This window comes from Balaenoptera physalus, assembly GCF_965194825.1.
Source record: "Balaenoptera physalus genome assembly, chromosome: 8".
Lineage (NCBI taxonomy): Eukaryota > Metazoa > Chordata > Mammalia > Artiodactyla > Balaenopteridae > Balaenoptera > Balaenoptera physalus.
Window position 1 is genome coordinate 15,803,054 of NC_138887.1, and position 24,024 is coordinate 15,827,077.

The window sequence follows — 24,024 nt, forward strand, 5'->3', positions numbered from 1 at the left end:
CTTTTTTTTTCTTGGTCAAAAGTGGTAGCATCTTAATACAAATAAAAACCTTTTTGTGGTTGTAAGACTTAGCTTATAAATCATTCAGATTGAAGTGAAAGTTCACCAGGTCATTGTTAATGACTTAGTCTATTAAGAATATACATATTTTTGTAAAGTAAAAGCACTTGTAGATATTTAATCAGTACTATATATCGGTTTTGCAGAGATGAAATGCTGCTTAGAGATTCTCTTTGAATATTTTTTATTTTTGTGCTCAAATGTGTTTTCTGTTGATTTATGGAATGTTCTGTACAAAGCTGTGTGGTTGTACTGTTGGGCTAGATACTTTTGTTTTTTAAGATCTGGACTTAGCCAAGTATATGTGACCATGTTAAAAACAGTATCTTTGTTATTAAAAATGTGATTGCATAAAAAAATAGTCTGATTACTAGTGAAATTACTAATGAAATTACTAGTGAACATCTTTTCAGATGTTAGTTGGCACTTCAAGTTTTCTGTAAGTTGACAGTTTGTATTGAGTTTTTGCCTTTTGTCTTATTGACTTGTAGGAGTTCTTTATATACTCTGGACATTAATCCTTTAAGACTTAATTGGGGCAAATATCTAGTTTGGAGCTTGTCTTCACTATTGTTATAAGTGTATTTCACGTTTTAATTTTACTGGAGTAGGATTTATCCATCTTTTTCTTTATGATGAGCACATTTTTTGTGACTTGTTTAAGAAATACTGTTAGCCTAAGGTTATAATGGTATTACTTTGTCTTCTAAAAGTTTAAAAATTTTGCTTTTTACATTGAGATCTTTAGTCAACTTGAAAATTTTTGTGTGTGTATGGTGTGAAATTGGATCTGTTTGATTTGTTCCGTGTGGATCACCAGTTCTCTCAGTACCAGTTATTGAATAGTCCATCCTTTCACAGCTGTAATGCAACATCAATCATATCTCAAATTTCAATATGTTTCTCGGCCTTCTGTTCTGTTCCATTGGTATATTTGTCTCCCATAGCACAAATAGAGCACTGTCATAAGTACTAAAATTTTGTAATAAAGCTTTACATCTGGCAGAGTATGTCTCCCCACTTTTCCTTCTTCAAAATTGTCTTGACTTTCTTGGTTCTTTGTGCTTCCATACAACTATTTCCATACATGTATTATTTATGACAAGTATTTCCAGTCTTATAAAAAAAAACTTTAAGATTTTTGTTGCAGTAGCATTTAATGTAATACATTAATTTGGGGAAAACATCTGCATGACACTGCTCACATCCATGAAGATATATGGCTTCATATTTTTCTCAGGTTTCCTTTCCATCCCCTAATGATGTTTTGCCATTTTCTCCATAAAGTTCTTATATGTCTTTAGATTAAAATTTATTCCTAGTGACCTTGTCCCCACGGTGAGCCACAGCCACCCCCCGCCTCTGCAGGACACCCTACAACACTAGCAGAGGGCAGACAGCAGAAGCAAGAAGAACTACAATTTTGCAGCCTGTGGAAGCAAAAACCACATTCACAGAAAGACAGACAAAATGAAAAGGTAGAGGACTTTGTACCAGATGAATGAAAAAGATAAAACCCCAGAAAAACAACTAAATGAAGTGGAGATAGGCAACCTTCCAGAAAAAGAATTCAGAATAATCATGGTGAAGATGATCAGGGACCTCGGAAAAAGAATGGAGGCAAAGATCGAGAAGATGCAAGAAACGTTTAACAAAGACCTATAAGAATTAAAGAACAAACAAACACAGATGAACAATACAATAACTGAAATGAAAACTACACTAGAAGGAATCAATAGCAGAATAACTGAGGCAGAAGAACGGATAAGTGACCTGGAAGACAGAATGGTGGAATTCACTGCCACAGAACAGAATAAAGAAAAAAGAATTAAAAGAAATGAAGACAGCCTAAGAGACCTCTGGGACAACATTAAACACAACAACATTCACATTATATGGGTTCCAGAAGGAGAAGAGAGAGAGAAAGGACCCAAGAAAATATTTGAAGAGATTATAGTCGAAAACTTCTCTAACATGGGAAAGGAAATAGCCACCCAAGTGCAGGAAGCGCAGAGAGTACCAGCAGGATAAACCCAAGGAGAAACATGCCGAGACACATAGTAATCAAATTGACAAAAATTAAAGACAAAGAAAATTATTGAAAGCAACAAGGGAAAAACAACAAATAATATAAAAGGGAACTCCCATAAGGTTAACAGCTGATTTCTCAGCAGAAACTCTACAAGCCAGAAGGGAGTGGCACAATATATTTAAAGTGATGAAAGGGAAGAACCCATAGCCAAGATTACTCTACCCAGCAAGGATCTCATTCAGATTCGACAGAGAAATCAAGAGCTTTACAGACAAGCAAAAGCTAAGAGAATTCAGCATCACTAAACCAGCTCTACAACAAATGCTAAAGGAACTTCTCTAAGTGGGAAACACAAGAGAAGAAAAGGACCTACAAAATCAAACCCAAAACAATTAAGAAAATGGTCATAGGAACATACATATCATAATTACCTTAAATGTGAATGTATTAAATGCTCCAACCAAAAGACACAAGCTTGTTGAATGTATACAAAAACAAGACCCATATATATGCTATCTACAAGAGACACACTTCCGACCTAGGGACACATACAGACTGAAAGTGAAGGGATGGAAATAGATATTCCATGCAAATGGAAATCAAAAGAAAGCTGGAGTAGCAATACTCATATCAGATAAAATAGACTTTAAAATAGAGAATGTTACAAGAGACAAGGAAGGACACTACATAATGATCAAGGGATCAATCCAAGAAGATATAAGAATTATAAATATATATGCACCCAACATAGGAGCACCTCAATACATAAGGCAACTGCTAACACCTATAAAAGAGGAAATCGACAGTAACACAATAATAGTGGGGGACTTTAACACCTCACTTACACCAATGGACAGATCATCCAGAGAGAAAATGCACAAGGAAACGCAAGCTTTCAATGACACAATAGACCAGATAAATTCAATTGATATTTATAGGACATCCCATCCAAAAACAGCAGATTACACATTCTTCTCAAGTGCACATGGAACATTCTCCAGGATAGATCACATCTTGGGTCACAAATCAAGCCTCAGTATATTTAAGAAAATTGAAATCATACAAGAATCTTTTCTGACCACAGCACTATGAGATTAGGAGTCAATTACAGGGGAAAAAAACATAAAAAACACAAACATATGGAGGCTAAACAATATACTACTAAATAACCAAGAGATTACTGAAGAAATCAAAGAGGAAATCAAAAAATACCTAGAGACAAATTACAACGAAAACATGATGATCCAAACCTATGGGATGCAGCAAAAGCAGTTCTAAGAGGGAAGTTTATAACAATACAAGCCTATGTCAAGAAACAAGAAAAATCTCAAATAAACCATCTAACCTTACACTTAAAGGAACTAAAGCAAGAAGAACAAAGAAAACCCAAAGTTAGGAGAAGGAAAGAAATCATAAAGATCAGAGCAGAAATAAATGAAATACAAACAAAGAAAACAATAGCAAAGATCAATAAAAATAAAAGCTGGTTCTTTGAGAAGATAAACAAAAATGATAAACATTTAGCCAGACTCAAGAAAAAGAGGGAAAGGACTCAAATCAATAAAATTAGAAATGAAAAAGGAGAAGTTACAACAGACACCACAGAAATACAAAGCATCATAAGAGACTACTACAAGCAACTCTATGCCAATAAAATGGACAACCTGGAAGAAATGGACAAATTCTTAGAAAGGTATAACCTTCCAAGACTGAACCAGGAAGAAATAGAAAATATGAACAGACCAATCACAAGTAATGAAATTGAAAATGTGATTAAAAATCTTCCAACAAACAAAAGTCCAGGACCAGATGGCTTCACAGGTGAATTCTATCAAACATTTAGAGAAGAGCTAACACCCATCCTTCTCAAACTCTTCCAAAAAATTGCAGGGGAAGGAACACTCCCAAACTCATTCTATGAGGCCACCATCACCCTGATACCAAAACCAGACAAAGATACTACAAAAAAAGGAAATTACAGACCAATATCACTGATGAATATAGATGCAAAAATCCTCAACAAAATACTAGCAAACAAAATCCAACAACACATTAAGAAAATCATACACCATGATCAAGTGGGATTTATCCCAGGGATGCAAGGATTCTTCAATATATATCAATCAATGTGATACACCATATTAAGAAATTGAAGAATAAAAACCATATGATCATCTCAATAGATGCAGAAAAAGCTTTTGACAAAATTCAACACCCATTTATTTAATTAATTAATTAATTTATTTTTTAACATCTTTTTTGGAGTATAATTGCTTTACAATGGTGTGTTAGTTTCTGCTTTATAACAAAGTGAATCAGTTATACATATACATGTGTTCCCATATCTCTTCCCTCTTGCATCTCCCTCCCTCCCACCCTCCCTATCCCACCCCTCTAGGTCAACACCCATTTATGATAAAAATTCTCCAGAAAGTGGGCATAGAGGGAACCTACCTCAACATAATAAAGGCCATATAGGACAAACCCACAGCAAACATCATTCTCAATGGTGAAAAACTGAAAGCATTTCCTCTAAGATCAGGAACAAGATGAGGGTGCCCACCCTCACCACTATTATTCAACATAGTTTTGGAAGTCCTATCCATGGCAATCAGAGAAGAAAAAGAAATAAAAGGAATCCAATTCAGAAAAGAAGAAGTAAAACTGTCACTGTTTGCGGATGACATGATACTATACATAGAGAATCCTAAAGATGCCACCAGAAAACTACTAGAGCTAGTCAATGAATTTGGTAAAGTTGCAGGACACAAAATTAATGCACAGAAATCTCTTGCATTCCTATACACTAACAATGAAGGATCAGAAAGAAAAATTAAGGAAACAACCCCATTCACCATTGCAACAAACAGAATAAAATACCTAGGAATAAACCTACCTAAGGAGGTAAAAGACCTGTATGCAGAAAACTATAAGACACTGATGAAGAAATCAAAGATGACACAAGCAGATAGAGAGATATACCATGTTCTTGGATTGGAAGAATCAATATTGTGAAAATGACTATACTACCCAAAGCAATCTACAGATTCAATGTAATCCCTATCAAATTACCAATGGCATTTTTTACAGAACGAGAACAAAAAATTTTTTAATTTGTATGGAGACACAAAAGACCCCGAATAGCCAAAGCAGTATTGAGGGTAAAAAATGGAGCTGGAGGAATCAGACTCCCTGACTTCCGACTATACTACAAAGCTACAGTAATCAAGACAATATAATACTGGCACAAAAACAGAAACATAGATCAATGGAACAAGACAGAAAGCCCAGAGATAAACCCACGCACCTATGGTCAACTAATCTATGACAAAGGAGGCAAGGATATACAATGGGGAAAAGACAGTCTCTTCAATAAGTGGTGCTCGGAAAACTGGACAGCTACATGTGAAAGAATGAAATTAGAACACTTCCTAACACCATACACAAAAATAAACTCAAAATGGATTAAAGACCTAAATGTAAGACCAGACACTATAAAACTCTTAGAGGAAAACATAGGAAGAACATTCTCTGACATAAATCACAGCAAGATCTTTTTTGATCCACCTCCTAGAGTAATGGAAATAAAAACAAAAATAAACAAATGGGACCCAATGAAACTTAAAAGCTTTTGCAAAGCAAAGGAAACTACAAAGAAGACAAAAAGACGACACTCAGAATGGGAGAAAATATTTGCAAACAAATCAACAGACAAAGGATTAATCTTCAAAATATATAAACAGCTCATGCAGCTCAATATTAAAAATACAAACAACCCAATCCAAAAATGGCCAGAAGACCTAAATAGACATTTCTCCAAAGAAGACATACAGATGGCCAAGAAGCACATGAAAAGCTGCTCAACATCACTAATTATTAGAGAAATGCAAATCAAAACTACAATGAGGTATCACCTCACACCAGTTAGAATGGGCATCATCAGAAAATCTACAAACAACAAATGCTGGAGAGGGTGTGGAGAAAAGGGAAGCCTCTTGCACTGTTGGTGGGAATGTAAATGGATACAGCCACTATGGAGAACAGTATGGAGGTTCCTTAAAAAACTAAAAATAGAATTACCATATGACCCAGCAATCCCACTACTGGACATATACCCAGAGAAAACCATAATTCAAAAAGATACATGCACCCCAATGTTCATTGCAGCACTATTTACAATAGCCAGGTCATGGAAGCAACCTAAATGCCCATCAACAGACAAATGGATAAAGAAGATGTGGTACATATACACAATGGATATTACTCAGCCATAAAAAGGAACGAAATTGGGTCATCTGTAGAGACGTGGATGGATCTAGAGACTGTCATACAGAGTGAAGTAAGTCAGAAAGAGAAAAACAAATATCGTATATTAACGCATGTATGTGGAACCTAGAAAAATGGTACAGATGAACTGGATTGCAGGGCAGAAATTGAGACACAGATGTAGAGAATAAATGTATGGACACCAAGGGGGGAAAGTGGCAGGGTGGTGGTGGTGGGATGAATTGGGAGATTGGGATTGACATATATACACTAATATGTATAAAACGGATAACTAATAAGAACCTGCTGTATAAAAAATAAATAAAATAAAATTCAAAAAAACAATTTATTCCTACTTATCTCTGTATCTTTTGTTGCTATTACCAATGGTATCTTTCTATTACATTTTTAAATTTGGTTATTGTTAGTATATAGGAATGCTTTTGATTTGTCTTTGTTCAGCTTGTATCCATAAACCTTTCAAAACTCTCTTATTTGTTCTAAAATAAATAATTTTTCATCTGATCAATGGTTCTGAAATTCTATCTTTATATGCAACGTTCTCCAGTTCTCTCAACAACAAACCTAAAAACACAATTTGATCAATGCACAGTAGGTCTGAATAAATGCTGTACTTTTCTTTACTGAGGTATAATTGATGTACAATATTGTATGTTTCAGGTGTACAACTTAGTAATTCACAATTTTTAAAGGCTGTATTCCACGTATAGCTATAAAATATTGGCTATATTCCCTGTATTGTACAATATATGTATTGTACAATATATTGTAGCTTATTTATTTCATATATAGTAGTTTGTACACTGTACATTTTTCTTTAAAAAAAGCAGTATTATGTACTTTAAATGATGACACAACTAATTCAGTTACACAGTTAGTACATGTTTGAGCCAAATTTAAAAATACAGGTTAGATTAATTTAGAATAAACTCTAGTGACTTGTCCTAATTCTTTTGGAATTTTGTTGTACCAAATATTATTCACTCATTTAACCGTCATTCAACCAGTTCTGTGGTAGATTCATTCTAGGTACTGGGGACAGAGTAGTGAATAAGACAGTCAAGGTCACTGCCTGTATGGAGCTTTTATTCAAAAGAGGGAGCCAAACATTAAACAAGTACTTGCAAAAATAATTGTTTATTTTTTAATTATGATGATACTTTAGGAAAGTACAGGAGGCTATGAGAGAAATACCACAAGAGGAATTCACTTAGATTTGGGAGTCAAAGTGCTTCTCTCTGAGGAAGTGATATTGAACAGCCAGACAGAAAGGGAGGGAAGAGAGCATTAAAGCAGAGGAAACTATGCCTGGAAGGGGCGGGCAAATTCAGGGCTCTAAAGACGCCACTATGGTTGGAAGGAAGAAAACAATAGGCAAAGCAGAGCCAGATGAGGTTGGAGAGTTGGGCAAGAGGTTATCATGCAAGACTTTGGAGGTCTTTTATCCTAAGTACCATCATTAGTTCCCTGAAGAGTCCCAGCATGAAAAGATCATTCTAACTATTGGGTGGTAAAGAGACTGGGAGGGCTAAGAGAGGAAGCGAGAAGTGCAGCAAGAGGCTCTTGCGGGAGATGGTGGTGACTTAGGCTAGGGAGGCAAAAGTGCGATGAAAATTTGCGATATATTTTGGAGGTAGATTCAGCAGGACTTGGTGATGACGCATTGGCTGGGGGTGGGGCGATTGTTTGTAAGAGACAGTGGCAAAATGACTCTCAGATTTCTGACACGACTTGGGTGGTGGGGTTCTTTACTAGAATGGGGAAAATTAGAGATGAAGCAGATTTGGGAGGAAAGATCAAGAGTTCAGATCCGGACGTGTCAAGTTTGAGAGGCCTGTGAGGCCTCTAAGCAGAGATATTGGGTACACAGTTAAATATGTGGATCTGGAGGGCTGGACTTAGAAATCTGAAAGTCCCTGGGAGCCACGGGACTCTTAGAGTAAGAAGATAAAGAGAGAGAATAAGATAGGCTGGGACCTGGGACCCGTATCTACCAGAGTGCTTGCATTTGCACCCAGACAAACGTCTCCTCCAGCAACAGAATACAAACTATAAGGGACTAAAAATAACTGCGTGCATGCGCAGTTGGGGCAAATTATGAACAGTAAGATACAAAAAGGCCACAAACCAACTGCCACTTCCGAGGTGCCGGGAATAAAAGCAGGGTACTGCGCATGATCCCTGCACACAGCACCCCCAAGGGGATGGGCAGACCACCCAAGCCACCCCTCCAGTCCGACCCAGACTCACCAACTCACCCCTATCCTCGTCCCATTTAAGGAGCCAGCCCGCCCTCCTCAGGGAGCGAGCAAAGGAACCTGTTACTTGTTTCTGCTCCCACATGCTGCTGCATCAGGGGCCCCAGTAAAGCCTTGCCTGAATTTCTCCTCTGGCCTCATCAGTTTCTATTGAATAAAGAGTCCAAGGACTGAAGCTGGTAGCAAGAAGAGAAGGGAGTCCAGGACAGAGGGGAATGCCTAAAAAAAAGGAAGAGTTGGATAGAGGAGGAGTTGGCAAAGAAGCATGAGGTGAAAATGGGGAGAGGTGTGATTTTAAAAAATTAACATTTTAAAAAGAGAGGTTCTCCAGGACGAGTAGTCAGCACAGTCAAACGCTGAGAGGTTAAGTAAGATGAGGATTCAAAATACTCATTGGAGTTCGCAACGCAGGGTTTGCTGCCCTTAGCAGGAGCGGTGGTCAGGGCAGAAATTAGAGGGAAAACAGAGGCCTGTGGCCTGGAGTTAGGAGAGCTTCCTAAGAAGGGCCTTTATCACACCATGAGTTAGCCTGTGCACCGCTCTTTTGCATCTCATGAGCGTTCTTTGGAGTGATCCAGCCAAGAAGTAACACCTCTCAACTCCCATCTAAACTGGTAGGTAAAATGTCAGGAAGATAACCCTTGCTGAGATTTTTTTTTTTTTTTTTACTTCTATATACACATAGGCTGTGCAAATCTCTGCAGACCAATGAAATCCACACACACACATACAAGTGCAATGAGAGGTATAATCTCACAAGGAACTTGAGGAAGCTGTTGCCATCATCCCATCTGCTGATCAGAGTCTCAAAGGTCAAGACCACACTGGAGTCTTTCCATTGTTGTAAAAGTTAATGAAAGTTAATTATTAAAGCTGACAGAAAGGTGATTTCCCCACTACCTTACATAACCTATATATAGACATCTCTGTACATATGGATGTGTGCAGACCTAAGTGGATGGACACTGCCTCTTAGAACTGGGCTATTTTCCACCATCGCTGAAGGACCTCAATGAGTGTGTATCAGGTAGGAAACAAATATATGATCATTTTACTCAAACTGGTTTTCTCTTGCAAATGTTATGTTTTTTGATCAAAGCCTATTCAAAAGTTAGGGTTGCATTCTTGAGTTTATTCCATGAGCAGGAAATTTTGAATGATACCACTAACAGTAGGCTAAAAATGTTAGTCTGGAGCCCTAGCAATGTGATGTAAATACCTGAGTAGATTTTGACATGACCAAGTAAATGTTTGTATGCACTGTTAGGGCTTAAATAGCCTTTTCATTGATAGCAGGGTTTTTTGCATTCATTATTCACATATTCCTTTAATTCTGCACTCAAACCTGACTTTATTAGTAGACCATCTGTTCTGAAGTTTGGCAAATAAAGCAAGATTTTAGGAAAGGTTTTTTTCCAGGAGATAGAATGATCTGTTAGAAGGTATTGAGAAAAGACTTTTGGTCCAAAAGTGAGGGATTTAACTGCCAGACACTCCAGAAAGTCCAAGAAGGGAAAGCGGGGCGGGGTGGCCGGGAGAGAAAAGGGAAGAGAAACAAGTAGGACAGACAGTAAAAAAGAAAGAGAAAAAAGTTGCCACTGGAAAGTAGCAGAATGTCACATGCCATGAGTAATATCATACCAGCAGGAGTACTTTTCCTATGGATTACCAGTCCTAACAGGAAAATTTATTTCATTCTTTAAAGTGTCAGAAGAAGATTACAGGGAATTCCCTGGCAGTCCAGTGATTAGGACTCTGTTCTTCCACTGCAAGGGACACGGTTTGATCCCTGGTCGGGGAACTAAGATCCCAGATGCCATGCAGTGCAGCCAAAAAAAAAAAAGATTACACAATATTCTTTAAACATGAGTGTGAAAAACAACTTATTAAATCTTTGGATTAGATAGTTCTCTTTTCCAAAGAAAATGTGTCATTCAGAGAAACAGTGTAGTGAAAGTTGGCCACATAAAGATCATTCGTACTAAGAAATGAGGAAGCAACTATTTGATTTCAGACAAAAGTATTAAATAGTTTACAGTGGGTTAACACACACCTTGCCTCCTCCACCTGGATAAATGAATGAGTAGGTATATAAATAAATGAACAAATGTCTCAATAGCTACTAAATAGCTTATACTTCACTAAGGAACAAAACAGTTCACAAAATGAGAATGGATATTTTTTAATTACTAGAATAAATGAGTAATAACTTGGTCCAGCTTCTCTCCATGATGGAGGTCCTTGGTTCTCCAAACAAGGAGAAAAGAGCCTTCCTCTAGCTTCTGTTTCACTTTGTTGAGTAACAAAGGGGAGAATAAACCAGTTCACTTCAGTGAGATTGAACTCCAGGCTATCCAGGCTCACATTTTGTGTATGTGATGTTGAGAGCAGGAGCCTGGCGGGAGGGGCTCTTCTGCACAAGGGCAAGAGCACTGTAGGTACCTCGTCTGGAGCTCTGTTCTCTTGTCTTGTCTCTCTTGGGGATCACGGCTCATGGGCATCCCCACATCAAAAGGCAGAGAAGAGTGTGGATTGGAGAGAATCATTTACAAGACCTGACTTCTTGTCCTGGCCCTGTCACTTGCTAGCTGTGAGACTTGGGAAGTCTTATATCTTTTCTGACCTCAATTTCCTGGTCTGTAAATTGGTGATAATAACGCCTACCTTCTCTGCCTACTTCACAGGATAACACTCAAGAGAGAAAAGTGAAAGTGCTTAGAAAGATGCAAATCCTTAGAGAAAGTCAAGGGATTCTCTTTATTATTTTGAGAGCCTTGTGGGTCTGAGATTCCTTCCTATGGCACACCTTAACATTTCTCTAGCAGTTCAGCCTTTTGGCCAACAAAATCTTCTGTTCCAGTATTTGGCTGCTAGCCTTTGAACATGATGTGTTCATCCCCCACTGCTTTCTCATCATCTCTTTCAAACTTACCTGTTCTTTAAGGTCTAACTCAAGACCCACAGTCCCTTGATGAAATCTTCCTCAACGCCAACCCACACTCACATCCCTTCTGCTTACAATTTGTTATCTGTACCAATCGTTTTGGGCACTCCTTCTATGCAAGTAAACTGGAATTTAGGACTACATAGTTTCTATATCTTTTGCTTATAGTTCAGTTTATTTCAACAAACCTTTCTGAGTAATTACTATGGTACAGGTACTATGCAAAAGGGAAAAAATGATTAAGATTTAGACCTTGTCCTTGAGGAACTGAGTCTTGTTGGAAAGAGAAACTTATCAACAAATAATGACAATACAGTACACTATGGGAGAGAAATACACACCACGTGTGTACAATAAGGAAATGATTAACTCTTTTTAGGGGATGCCATGAAGGCTTTACAGCATTGTCTTATCTTATACAGTTACGTTAGGAACAGGGTTCCTAACAAACAATAGGACGATAAATGCTTGTTGAAGGAACAAAGGAACAAATCAATGGTCAGGGACAGCTGAGTATTTTTAAGGATGAATTGGAATTTACCAGGTGTTGGAGGAGAACACAGATAAAGAAAACAATGCATGTAAAGGAATGGGTGGAGGGGGTGTTAAATATCATGGTTTGTTAAGAAACTGCTGTAATTATGAAGGAGGAGTGAAGAGTCTTGAGGTAGGCCAGAGCCAAGATATGCGGGGCCTTGTATACCATGCTAAGAAGCTTAGATAGGAGATGCTTTAACATCATGTTAAAATAAATGGGTGGGAATGGAAAAGCTCGAATTCTGGAGAAGTCCAGAATAAACACAAAATTATAGAAAAGATGGTGGCACTAGCATTTTCAGACAGGTTCCAGCTGACTGTCATGTAAGGTCTACTCAGTTATTAAACTCCATCCTGAAACTATTATCTGTGCAATTAAAGCTAAGAAGTCTCTCCTTACATACCTCACTTTCAGTCTGGACAACAGTCCTACCAGGGAGGTAATGACATCCCCTTTCACCATGAGAAAAACTAAGGCTTGGAGCACTTGCCCATAGCAACACAGTGAAGCAATGGCAAAGCAAGGATGTGAAGGCAGGTCTACTTAGTTGCCCAATTCCCAATCTTTTCTGTTGCACCTCCCAACTCAGTTAGGTCTGACTGAGTTTTTCAGCAGATGGTCAAGAATGATAATTGCCAATAAAAAGAATTGTCAATAATAACTATAGTGCCTGAACTAAGATTAAGATAAAACTGAGTTAAGTTCCTAGAAGATAAGACCACTATAAATCTGTGTCACATACACAGATTTCTTGAATAAGCAATACAAAATACCTGTTATGTTCTTGCCCACTATGGACACTGCACTAGAGCTGTGTGAATCGTCCATATTATTGTGGCAAAAAAAAAAAAAAAATCTTTGGGACTCTTTGGAGATACTGCCCCACACCCTCAGGATTCTCATTCCAGTCCCACCACCTTTAATTGCCTTCTATGTCAGCGCATCCCCTCTTCAGGGGAAGACTCTGACTTCAAAAGCAATCTGGAAGGGTTTGTGAGATGCTCATAGCTTTCCAAGGATCATGACTGAAGGGTGGAAGGAAAACAGGAGTGCTTTTATGTTCTAAATGATACTGGACACATTTATTTCTCCCAAAGAGCTACCAGGTTCAACTTCACATCTATACCGTAGCTTAATTAATTACCTTACTGTGTTTCCAAAGTGGCTGAAGCACACAAGAACCACAACATTTAACTAGAAAGTACAGCCTTTCCCACCTCTGACCCTTCTGACCTTTCTTCATCAGGATCAGCCTCCGCCTCGAGCTCTCTTCACCCGCATCCTTCCCACTCATCCCCAGCCCAGTGACTCCTAACCACCACTCTGTCCCTCTACGATTTTGATGCCGTTATCTCCCCGCTTCCATTCAGCTTGACATCATCCAGAATGTGGATCTACGTGCACTTGATTTCTGGTTTCTTTTTGGCTGTGGAGTGGGGTCCCTCTGAAGGTTCTCACCAGAGCCATTATTCTGCTTGTTCTCCCATCTCTCCCCCAGATGTAGCTATCAAGACACGGCTGTTTTTCCCATTGTCCAAGGACCAATTCATGAAATAGGCCTGGCTTACCTCTGGTTTTCCACCGACTGGCACAGGGGTATTTTGAGATCTGACGGAGGGGTGGAGTCACTGAGAGCCAACCTTGTGCAAGGGTGGTAGAGGTTATCTACCGTGACTGGGGAGGGGCTGGGAAATATTCCACACACCTGCTTCCCTCCTGGTTTCAAGTTACCACCAATTAAAGAAAAATACTAGCATTGCTTATGAGCATCTTGGTTCAAATTAGTTTCCCACAGAAGGGGCAGACCCCTGAAAGACTAGAACACTGAATGGATAAATGCCCAGACATGCAAAGGTCATGGCCATCGACACTTCACAGGGGAGTGGGGCAGGCAGAATGGAGGTGCCCAGGTAGCTGGAAGCCAGGTGGTGACACTCAGTGCTGCGCTGCTGGTTGCAGATGGGTGGAGCTTAGGGGGGTTGGGGGATGGGTAATGCACATGACTATCCCTAATTCCTAGAAATATCAAAATGTTATTAATAAATCAGAATAGTTAAAATGGAAAAAACTGAACTTCAGAAATTCATCCCAGGACTAAATTTCTGCTCAGAAAAAAAAAAAAAGTAGAGAAAGACAAACGTGTATGACTAAGTCACAGGACCAAGATATGTAGGTATATGTATGTATGTGCATGTGTCTATGTATGTAATTTATATGTAATAAAGGCCAAAAAATTAAAAAGAACACATCATAGGAAAGGAAGCAAGACTGGAAATGTACACAAACAAGGCTTAAAGTCCAAAAATTATTAGGAGGAAAAGTGCCTGAGAATGAATTTCAATCCCCCAAAAGCCACTGACACCCTAAGAAACCCAGAGAAAAATTTGAGGCATGAAGATAAAACAGAACATGAAAAGGTGTACATTAATAAGGGTGTAATATTTGAAACTGGAATTGATTCTAGGAACCAAGAAAAAGTTTTCCAAGAATTTCTGGGGAAAAGGTAACATGTTCAGGTTTTTTTTTTTTTTAAGTTAAGAAAAATCACTTTTGAATTCCTAACTAAAGTAGGTCATTCTCAAGAATCCCAGAAATGATGAACTGGAGAATGACATTAATTTATGAGTATCTGGAGCTTTTCTCAGCAGAGGCACCATTGGGGTGGTCGATTTAGTGGCTCAGATGGTTGGTTATATGTGGAATATTTTTTTTTATAAGCTTTTTTTTTTGCTGCGCCACATGGCACGTGGGATCTTAAGTTCCCTCTGCTTTGGAAGCATGGAGTCTTAACCACTGGGCCACCAGGGAAGTCCCTGGTTACATGTGGAGTATGAGGCAGTAGCTTTGGGGAGCAGTGATGGCAGCTAGGGGAAAACCACAAGATTGGAATTGTGGCCCTCAAGCTCTCTCGCTCTAAATTCTGGGAAGATTTCTTAAGCCACCCTGACGCCGGCCCTCGAGCACTCCCCTTGTAGTCAGCGCTTGGGCATGAGGTGGTGGCATTTCCCAGGCTGTTGCAGGATGGCCAGAGCTCAGGCCTTTGACCCACTATAGAGCCAGGGCATGGTCATCCTCAGGGAAGGAAACTTCAGAGAGATGTAGTTATATCTGCCATCATTGTCACTGGCCAAAACAATTAGACTGCGACTTAGCAGAGAGAAAATGTACAGCAGCAAAAGGAAGAAAAAAAAAGCACTTTCAGGATCTTTCTTAAGGAAGAGAACTAATGAGTTTCCGTGAACAACTTGATGAAAATATGAGTAAAGTAACAAAATAGCAGCATCTTTTTTTTTTTCTGTCCACGGCGGCATCTGCCAGAAATAGAATGCACAGTACCCGAGTCATCTTCATCCTAAATTGGCTACGTTGGGGAATTTCCTGTCGGTCCAGTGGTTAGGACTCCATGCTTCCACTGATATGGGGGCCAGGGTTCAATCCCTGGCCGGGGAAATAAGATCCCGCAAGCTGCTCAGCACGGCCTAATAATAATAATAATGTTGGCTAGGTTGCATACCTCAAGGATTAAAGCTCTTCTTGAAGACAGCCTTTGCAAGAGACCTAAGGTGTCAAGAGTCACTAACGTGGGATAGATCTTGTGTAAACGTCCCAACCATATGGTTGGTAGTTGGCAAACAAGGATAAAAATCCACGCTATGCACAGCAATGAGTAAGCCAACCCCCCCCTTCACGTACAAGTTCTTTTGATAATGGAAAGTACTATATAGTTAGTGGGATATAACACCTGGAACTGAGTGTGGAGAGGTGGGAGAGGGAATAGAAATGAGAAGCAAGGAGGACAAGCAGCTTGGGGTTGGAGGAGGCTCAGAAAGAATAGCAAAGGCGGTCTCAGAGTCACAACAAAGTTCACGGGGTCTCAAATGCTGGAGGTCAAGCCAGAGGCTGGGGCAGAAACACCACGCTGTGGTCAGAGAAGGTCAATAGAAAGGACGTTGGAGGAAGCTAGGGAATGGGGTGGGGAAAGAAATGGGTGTCAAAGAGAGATCAGGTGGGGTCAGAAATTGAGGCCAGCATCTGATTCCTGGTTATAACTTGAGCTCTGCAAACATGCTAAAAATCCCTTGAGCTTTGGAAAAGCACCATGTAACCAGGTACAATCTAGTTTGAGATAATTCAATTAATAACTATGATACAGAACCAAGATTAGAGGGCAAAATGCTAACAGTTAGTCGAAAGGTTCTTCAATTCTGTTCACACTGGACAAAAGAGAAGCTGCATGTTGTAGAAGAAACAGCAAAGTCTGAAAACAGAAGTCCCATTTTTGACAGTGTACTAGCTGTATGACCTGAGGAAAAGATTCTTAGATTTTTATGGAGACTTTTATGTGTTATTTATTATCTTCTCATTTGTAAGAAGATGACAAGAAGAATAATAATAATTGCCTCAAAGAATTGTGAGGGCTAAATAGATAATGTGCATTAAAAAACTTTTGCAAAACTGATCTTTTAACTGTAATAAAAAGGATTGAGATAAGAACCAACAAATTAACAATTTTGTGCAGAAAATGCAAATAGTTAAAATAAGAACTACCATTTAGTGAATGCTTGTAGTGTGCTAGATGCTTTGAAGCAATGCTAGATGCTGTGAAAACATTCTCATTTAATTTTCACCATCCCCTTGAAACGAGTATTATTATTCCAAGTACACAAGTGAAGCTCAAAAAGGTTAAGTAAATTGAGTAGTTTCCTCAACTACAAATGATAAAACTCTATTTAATTCCCAGAAATAATAAGAAAATACCTTAAATGGGCAATATCCATGAATTTCACAAATTAAAAACATTTTATAATGTATTACAAAAATTCTGATGGGTCAAATGGAACAGCCTTGACTAGAGTTAGGGGCAATGAATAGACTTTAAATCTAACCTGTCCCAGTACCCCCAGTGCCATAACTTTGGAAACACTGCTGAAAAAAATTTTTTTTAAATAAATTCCTTTCTTGAGATCTCGCTTTACAAGTCAAAAATGCACTCACTGGTTAGTAAACTGAGTCAATTTCTATTGCTTTTTGGCAATCTTTTAAAAATAAATCAATCAAAGCCCTTGCTTACTTACCCGACGGAGCGGTGTCCAGCTCCTTGCAGTAAAAAGCGATTATCACAGTCGCAAAACACAATCTAGGTCCCTTAATCCAGCCTCTTTTGATCTCAAAAGGTGGTAACATTCAGTTCAGAGCTCACTCATCTGTAAATTGCATCACATTATCTCCGAGTTATTTAAGAAGCAAGCTCTGTTTGGTTTCAGGCATTTTTAACCTGCTAAAGGCAAGAAGGGTTTGCCACATAGTTCCAAAGGTCTTCCACTTACCACAACGGTCAGAGAAAGCAGAATGATCGAACCCATCGGGAATCAGTACGTCGTGGCCAGGCCAGTGTATTCCGCAAATGCTTTTGGGGAAGAACATAAGAAGAAACACAGACATCATAAGACACTTCTGGATCACCTCAAAAAGTGGTTCCGGTAAGATATTTTTTTTAAGGTACTGGCATTAGGAGTAAATGAAGCACTTTCTCTGAAATTTTTAAGCTTCCAAGCTCTTCTTTCTAGCCCACAGTCTCCAAAGTCTTTTTATCTTTGGTTTCCAAACCTCCTACTTCCTGCCAGGGCTAGAAAAGTAGTCTCTGAAATGAACACCAATCTCAGCTCTCAACACAATCTCTCCATATCAGAGGACTGATAGATGAGGACAGAGGAAAATTCTCCATCAGAGTGTTGTAAAGTCAAGCTGAGGATGACAAATAATTTCCATTGTGGCTAAAGAAAAGCAACATTTTTCTTAAAAAAAAAAATCCTTTGGTGGTGGTCAATCCTTTGGGGGCAGTTGATATGGGTAGGGAGGTGAATGTTAGTGGGAAAGTTAGTGAAATGATAATATATTATTATCTTTACCAATTTTCCATTTACAATAGGTACTAAACTTAAAATTGGATATTAATAACTGAACGGTGGCTTTCAATGTTTTCAGCTGTTCTGCACAAAAGGCCAAGAGAATTGCCCTCTCTTTGTTCCCCATAGCATCTTGGTTGCCAGCGTATCGCATAAAGGAATGGCTCCTCAGTGACATTGTTTCTGGAATCAGCACAGGGCTGGTGGCTGTACTGCAAGGTAACTTTTTTTTTTTTGAGATATAATTCATGTATCATAAAATTCACCCTTTTAATGTGCACAATTCAGTGCTTTTTGTGTATTCACGAGGTTGTGCAACTATCACCACTAACTAATTGCAAGACATTTTCACTACAACCATCCCCCAAAATCTCTTGCAATCACTTCCCATCCCCACTCCGTCCATCCCTCGGCAACAACTTTCTGTCTCAATGGATTTACCTATTCTGAGCATTTCATGCAGAGTCACAGAATATGTCGTCTTTTGTGTCTGGTTTCTTTCACTTAGCATAATGTTTGCAAGTTTCATCCATGATGTATGGGTACTTCATTCCTTTTTATGGATGAATAATATTCTACTGTATAGATATACCACATTTTGTTTGTCCATTCATGAGTTGATGGACATTTGGGTTGTTTCCACACTGTGGCTTTTATGAATAATACTATTATGAACACTTGTACACAAGTTTTTGTGTGGACATGTTTCATTTCTCTTGGGTATATACCTAGGAGTATAATTACTGTGTCATGTAATAACCCACTAGCAATGGTGAGGGTTCAAATTTCTCCACATCCTTGTGAACCCTTGTTCTTGTCTGCCTTTGTTATTTTAGCTATCCTAGTGAGCATGAAATGGCCTCTCTTTGTGGTTTTGATTTGCATTCTCCCAACGACTAATGATGTTGAGCATCTTTTCATGTCCTTACTGACAATTTGTACCTCTTTGGAGAAATGTCTGTGTAAATCTTTTGCACATTTTAAAATTAGGTTATGTGTCTTTTTATTGTTGAATTGCAAAAGTTAATTATATAATTCTGGATAATAGACCCTTATCCAAGATACGATGTGCAAATAATTTCTCCCTTTCTGTAGGTTGTCATTTCACTTTTTTGATAGTATCCTTTGAAGCACACATTTTTACATTTTGATGGGGCCCTGTTTATCTGTTTTAAATTTGGTTGCTTATGCTATAGGTGTCACGTCTAAGAAACCCATGCCTGATCCAAGGTCACAAAGGTTTACACCTAAGTTTTCTTCTGAGAGTTTTATAGCTTTAGCTCTTACATTTACATCGTTGATACATTTGAGTTAATAAAATAATTTTTAAGTTACAATCTTAAATACTTGAAGAACCTAATGAAAACTTCTATGATCCCTTTGCATGAAATAAGGACACTGATGCTTGTGTATTCACAGGTTTAGCATTTGCCCTGCTGGTCACCATCCCCCCAAGCTATGGGTTGTATGCAGCCTTTTTCCCAGTCATAATCTACTTTTTCTTGGGCACTTCTAGACACATATCAGTGGGTAAGTGAACTACTGGGCTAATTAATGCTCACATTGCTTTTCTTTATGAATGCCATTAGCCACGCATTGTATCAATTCCAAATTGTGCAGAATCCAGGAGAGGAGTCATAGTTTCTTGTAAGAATTAGGACTGGGGCTTGGGGAAGTAGACCAGAACCCCGGACAGCAGTCTTTTTATATGCTACATTATGGCTGAAAGACAACTGTGCTATAGGGAGACATAATGACTACAACTCGCCCTCTCTTTATTAGGTCCATTTCCAGTTCTTAGTATGATGGTGGGAGCAGTAGTTGTGAGATTAACCCCAACAGCCGATACAGCTGGTCCGACAGTCACTAATAGCTCAGTGGCTGAGCATAAGGTGATGGTGGCTGCAACGGTCACAATTCTTTCTGGAATCATCCAGGTGAGTACTCTGTCACAGAACCTACCCTCCCCAATTTATGTGTCCTGACTGGTGTACATCTTTGTGGTTTTTCTCCTTCCTGCCACCCCTCTCAACTCTTCCCGTTAGTTTACATGCCTCCTTCAGTGGCCCATTGGAAATAATTTAAGAAGAGTCACTCACCACAACCAGAAGTGAAAGGGCAGATCTACTTTGCATAGATGATTGAACATGGGTCTAGAGAGAAGGAAAAACGAGAGTGGGGAGGCACATGTGGTGACAAGTGAAATGCTGAATTCAATAATATACCTAGGAATTTATATACTCACTAAACAGAACTCTATGCAATAGAGAAACTGGAAGCTTGGGAACTTTTTTCTTTCTAATTCCTCATTGACTATAGTCTATTTGGAAGGGATGGGTGCTTAGCACTTTGAATTGTCCGTGTCAAAGATTTGGAGAAAGCTGAAAAGGATTATGGAGGGGTTTAAAGCCTCACTCCCAAGCCACACCCCTGCCACCATGCCTGGATTATGAAAATGCCCCTATCCTCAAGATGTTAGATAGTGAAAATGTCAGACTCCTCAAGACATTGCCTAAGTTTACGGCTAATGATATTAGTAGTTAAGACCATTCCTTAAAGAAAAAGAAAAAAAGAGTCAATTCAAACCAAGACATAAGTGGTGGGTCTTCTTGACCAACAATGGGGTCAATTCAACAATGGGGTCCAAGTGCATCTCTGATCCTAGTGCCTTTGCAAACTCACAGCTCAGTTTGCATTCCGGGGACAGGAGTGGAGAGGTAGGCCAAGCATCTATCCATTTACTTTCTTGCAAAATCCTGATGCTTTGGGGGAATGAACCACTTTTGCCCTCATTTAAAATCAAGCACTTTTGATGTCATGAGCAGTTACGTATTTCCTAACGAAAGTCAAGCAACTTGTTTGAGGGAACCTGAATGGATGCTCGCCCATGCATGCGACAGCAGTTGTAAAGGGTAACTGAAAATTCCCTGGGAAAATTTATGAGGGCTGATGCTAGATAAGATTCTGCTATGAAAGGTTTATGGTGAGTCTCCTAAAGATACCACGCCTTCAAAAGAGGGAAGAGAAGAAACCTGTTAGTTCTTGGGGGTATACTGGACTGATGTGATATGTGAACACCATGTAACATTCCACCTTGGGGTGTGGGGGGGTGGTGTTGGGATGGGGGAGGGAAGCAGAGGGTGGTACCTTGCATGGGAGGTTTTCCAGGAGGCAACAACACTTGCTTCTTCAAGACACAGGAGTGGAGGCTGAACCTCCACATGTTGAATCATTACAGTAGCTGATCCTTCAGTCTGCCGAGGTGTTCTCTGAATCTACACTAACAAAGGCTCTGGCTCTCTCTTTGCAGTTGCTCATGGGGGTTCTGCAGTTGGGCTTCGTGGTGATTTATCTGTCCGAATCCTTAATCAGTGGCTTCACCACAGCTGCCGCTGTCCACGTTTTGGTTTCCCAGCTCAAATTTATTCTTCAGCTGACAGTCCCAGCACACACTGATCCCTTTTCAATTTTCAAAGTAAGTATTCCTTATGCTTAAAAAATATGGAAATACACGAAATTCACTATCATGTTTCCAGGAGAACTTTCCTTTCATGCCTTTGCTTCAGGACTTACCTATAACTTCCAAGAAATCAATGGGCTGTGAAATGTATTCACATTAAGAAAAAGTGGCAAGGAGAACAACACTGAAAATCTAGCACAGCTACCATATACCACATCAGCTGATGTGAATAACAGAAATTAACTACCACTTCTCTTAGATTTGAACCTTCAGTATTTTTAAAAAGAAAAAACATCGATGCCCATTATTAAAAGTTTGTCCCAAGTTTTAAAATCTTTCTCAAAATCTTATTTTGAAAGAAATTTGCTGATTGAGTGGAAGTGCTTCCCTATTTCTAAAAAGCAGGTCTTGTTCTCTTAGAATTGAAGTTCTTCTGACTCTTATGCATCCCTGTTTATAAAACAAAAGGAAATTGGCCAATATGTAAATAGAACAGTGGTTCTTTCTTCTCTCCTCTAAAGGATGTTCTGTAGAACGGAGAGTGTTCTTAGTGCCTCTGAATTTCTGTATTTTTGTCCTCATTCTTTTTTTCTTTCTGAGGCTAGCTACAGGTTTGTCTCTTTTATCTTTTCAAAAATCCAGCTTTTAGTTCCATCGATCTTTTCTACTGTCTTTTTAGTCTGTGTTTCATTTCTTTCCACTCTGATCTTTGTTATTTCCTTCCTTTTACTGACTTTGGGCTTGTTAGTGCTTCTGTCAAGACAGTCTTTGGGAATCAGAGACAAACTCCCTCCAAATTGGAACCAGCACTCTCTCACTCCCATCCAGAGCTATTCCAGAAGTGGAGCCTTTTGGGAACCATTTGGGATCCAGTTTGGACCTGCTTGAGCTGTCTGGATCCCACAGATATGGCACCCAACTGGCTTCGAGAATTGCACGGCTAGCCAGGAAACTAGTTTCCAAAAGTGACAGAGAGAGTCAACGAAGAAATATGAGGGGTCTGAACATTAAAAAAAAAAAAAAAAGCCAGGAATTAAGGGGATACATGCGAAGAAAAACTACCAGAGGTCAAAGGTTATTCCCTGGACAGAGCAGTAGTGTTGATTGTGAAATAAAAAAGATGGCAACGAGACCTAAGAGCAGAAGAGACCAGTTATAAAAATGTGAAAAACATCCAAGAAAATTCAACACTAGACGAAGAGCATCCCTAAACCAGTGTGGTGACAATGCTGTGCTGACTTACCCTTCTCACATCTCCATGCTAGTCTCTACAATTACTCATGGCTAACATGAGCAGAACAGGGAATTGCTATCAATCTGTCAGTCGTTTCACGTCTATGTTTATTTTTATCTATTTGGAATTAATTAAGTGTTATATCCAAATTACACATTAATGTAGCACTTGGGTGTTTTTTACTTTTATACTTTAGGTACTAATTTCCATATTCTCACAAATAGAGAAGACTAATATTGCAGACCTTGTGACATCCTTGATTATCCTGTTGGTGGTATTTGTGGTTAAAGAAATAAATCAGCGCTACAAAGCCAAACTTCCAGTGCCTATTCCAATTGAACTCATCATGGTAACTGATCATCTCAAGAGTTTCTTTCATAATTCGTTAGTCTTGTGTTTTTATGTCTAAAGCCCTTCACCGTCTGTAGATCAGGAGGTTTTAGTGGGACCGGCGACCTCTCTGCAGTTTCTGGGTATCATATTTAGTATGGTTTTCTCTTTATTCAGAATTTAATAACTTGCTTTGATGATTTGGGGTTTATTCTTTCCATGTAAGACAAGGATGGGGCAGAGAGCAGACCTCTGAGAATCCTAGTGAGAGACCCATTGGAATGGAGCTGTGGTTCTCAGCTTTGGTGGTACATTAGAATTGCCTCGGGACTTTTTAGAAAGTAGCCAGACCTGAGCTTGAGATTCTTAACTAATAAGTCAAGGGGTGGCTTTTGGCAATGGTATTTTTTTTTCAAAGTAAGACTCTTAGTTACATCTCCCATTTCTAACTTGCAACTTTTCTAATTTGCAACTTTGCAGACTGTGATCGCAACAGGTGTGTCCTATGGCTTTGACTTCAAAAACAGGTTTAACGTGGCCGTGGTTGGGGAGATGAAAAGTGGGTAAGTGTCTCTCTTATTATGGCATCTCCAAGCACTAACTAGAGAGTAAGCAGTAGTGACGAACGACTCCAAGCTGAAATGCATGAACCCAGCTCAGAACCCTCCCTGTATCTGGCATCCGTCATGCATCCAGGAGGAGGGCTCGCTACTCTCCTTCTAGGAGGGAGTCACAAAGGACATAGGGTCTGCAGTTCTTAACATCAGAAAGTTTCTCTGTGTGGAAGAACTCACAAACCAGAAGAGAAGGGGCTCACACGCAAGAAAAGTGAGATAATGAAAGTAGAAAAATAGGCAAAGTAAACTTGCTCCTCCCCTTAAAAGGAACTGAGGGAAACCAGATTTCCTTGGCCATAAATTACTATAAACAATATGTAGTGTTTTGTTTGAGGTTACTGGAGCCAAGTTCCGACAG

The 24,024-nt window shown here is 39.1% G+C and overlaps 1 protein-coding gene across 1 annotated transcript in view; it reads left to right on the plus strand.

The window, feature by feature from the left end:
- The first annotated feature begins 6,361 nt into the window (after positions 1 to 6,361).
- SLC26A3 (solute carrier family 26 member 3) overlaps positions 6,362 to 24,024 on the plus strand; it is a 44,106-nt gene continuing 26,443 nt past the window's right edge. The window contains exons 1-7 of the mRNA XM_082473672.1: positions 6,362 to 17,599; positions 18,105 to 18,244; positions 19,445 to 19,555; positions 19,808 to 19,962; positions 21,336 to 21,500; positions 22,916 to 23,068; positions 23,530 to 23,612. Coding sequence (XP_082329798.1) covers positions 17,469 to 17,599; positions 18,105 to 18,244; positions 19,445 to 19,555; positions 19,808 to 19,962; positions 21,336 to 21,500; positions 22,916 to 23,068; positions 23,530 to 23,612 — 938 coding nt within the window. The 5' untranslated portion in view covers positions 6,362 to 17,468. The remainder of the gene's footprint in view (positions 17,600 to 18,104; positions 18,245 to 19,444; positions 19,556 to 19,807; positions 19,963 to 21,335; positions 21,501 to 22,915; positions 23,069 to 23,529; positions 23,613 to 24,024) is intronic.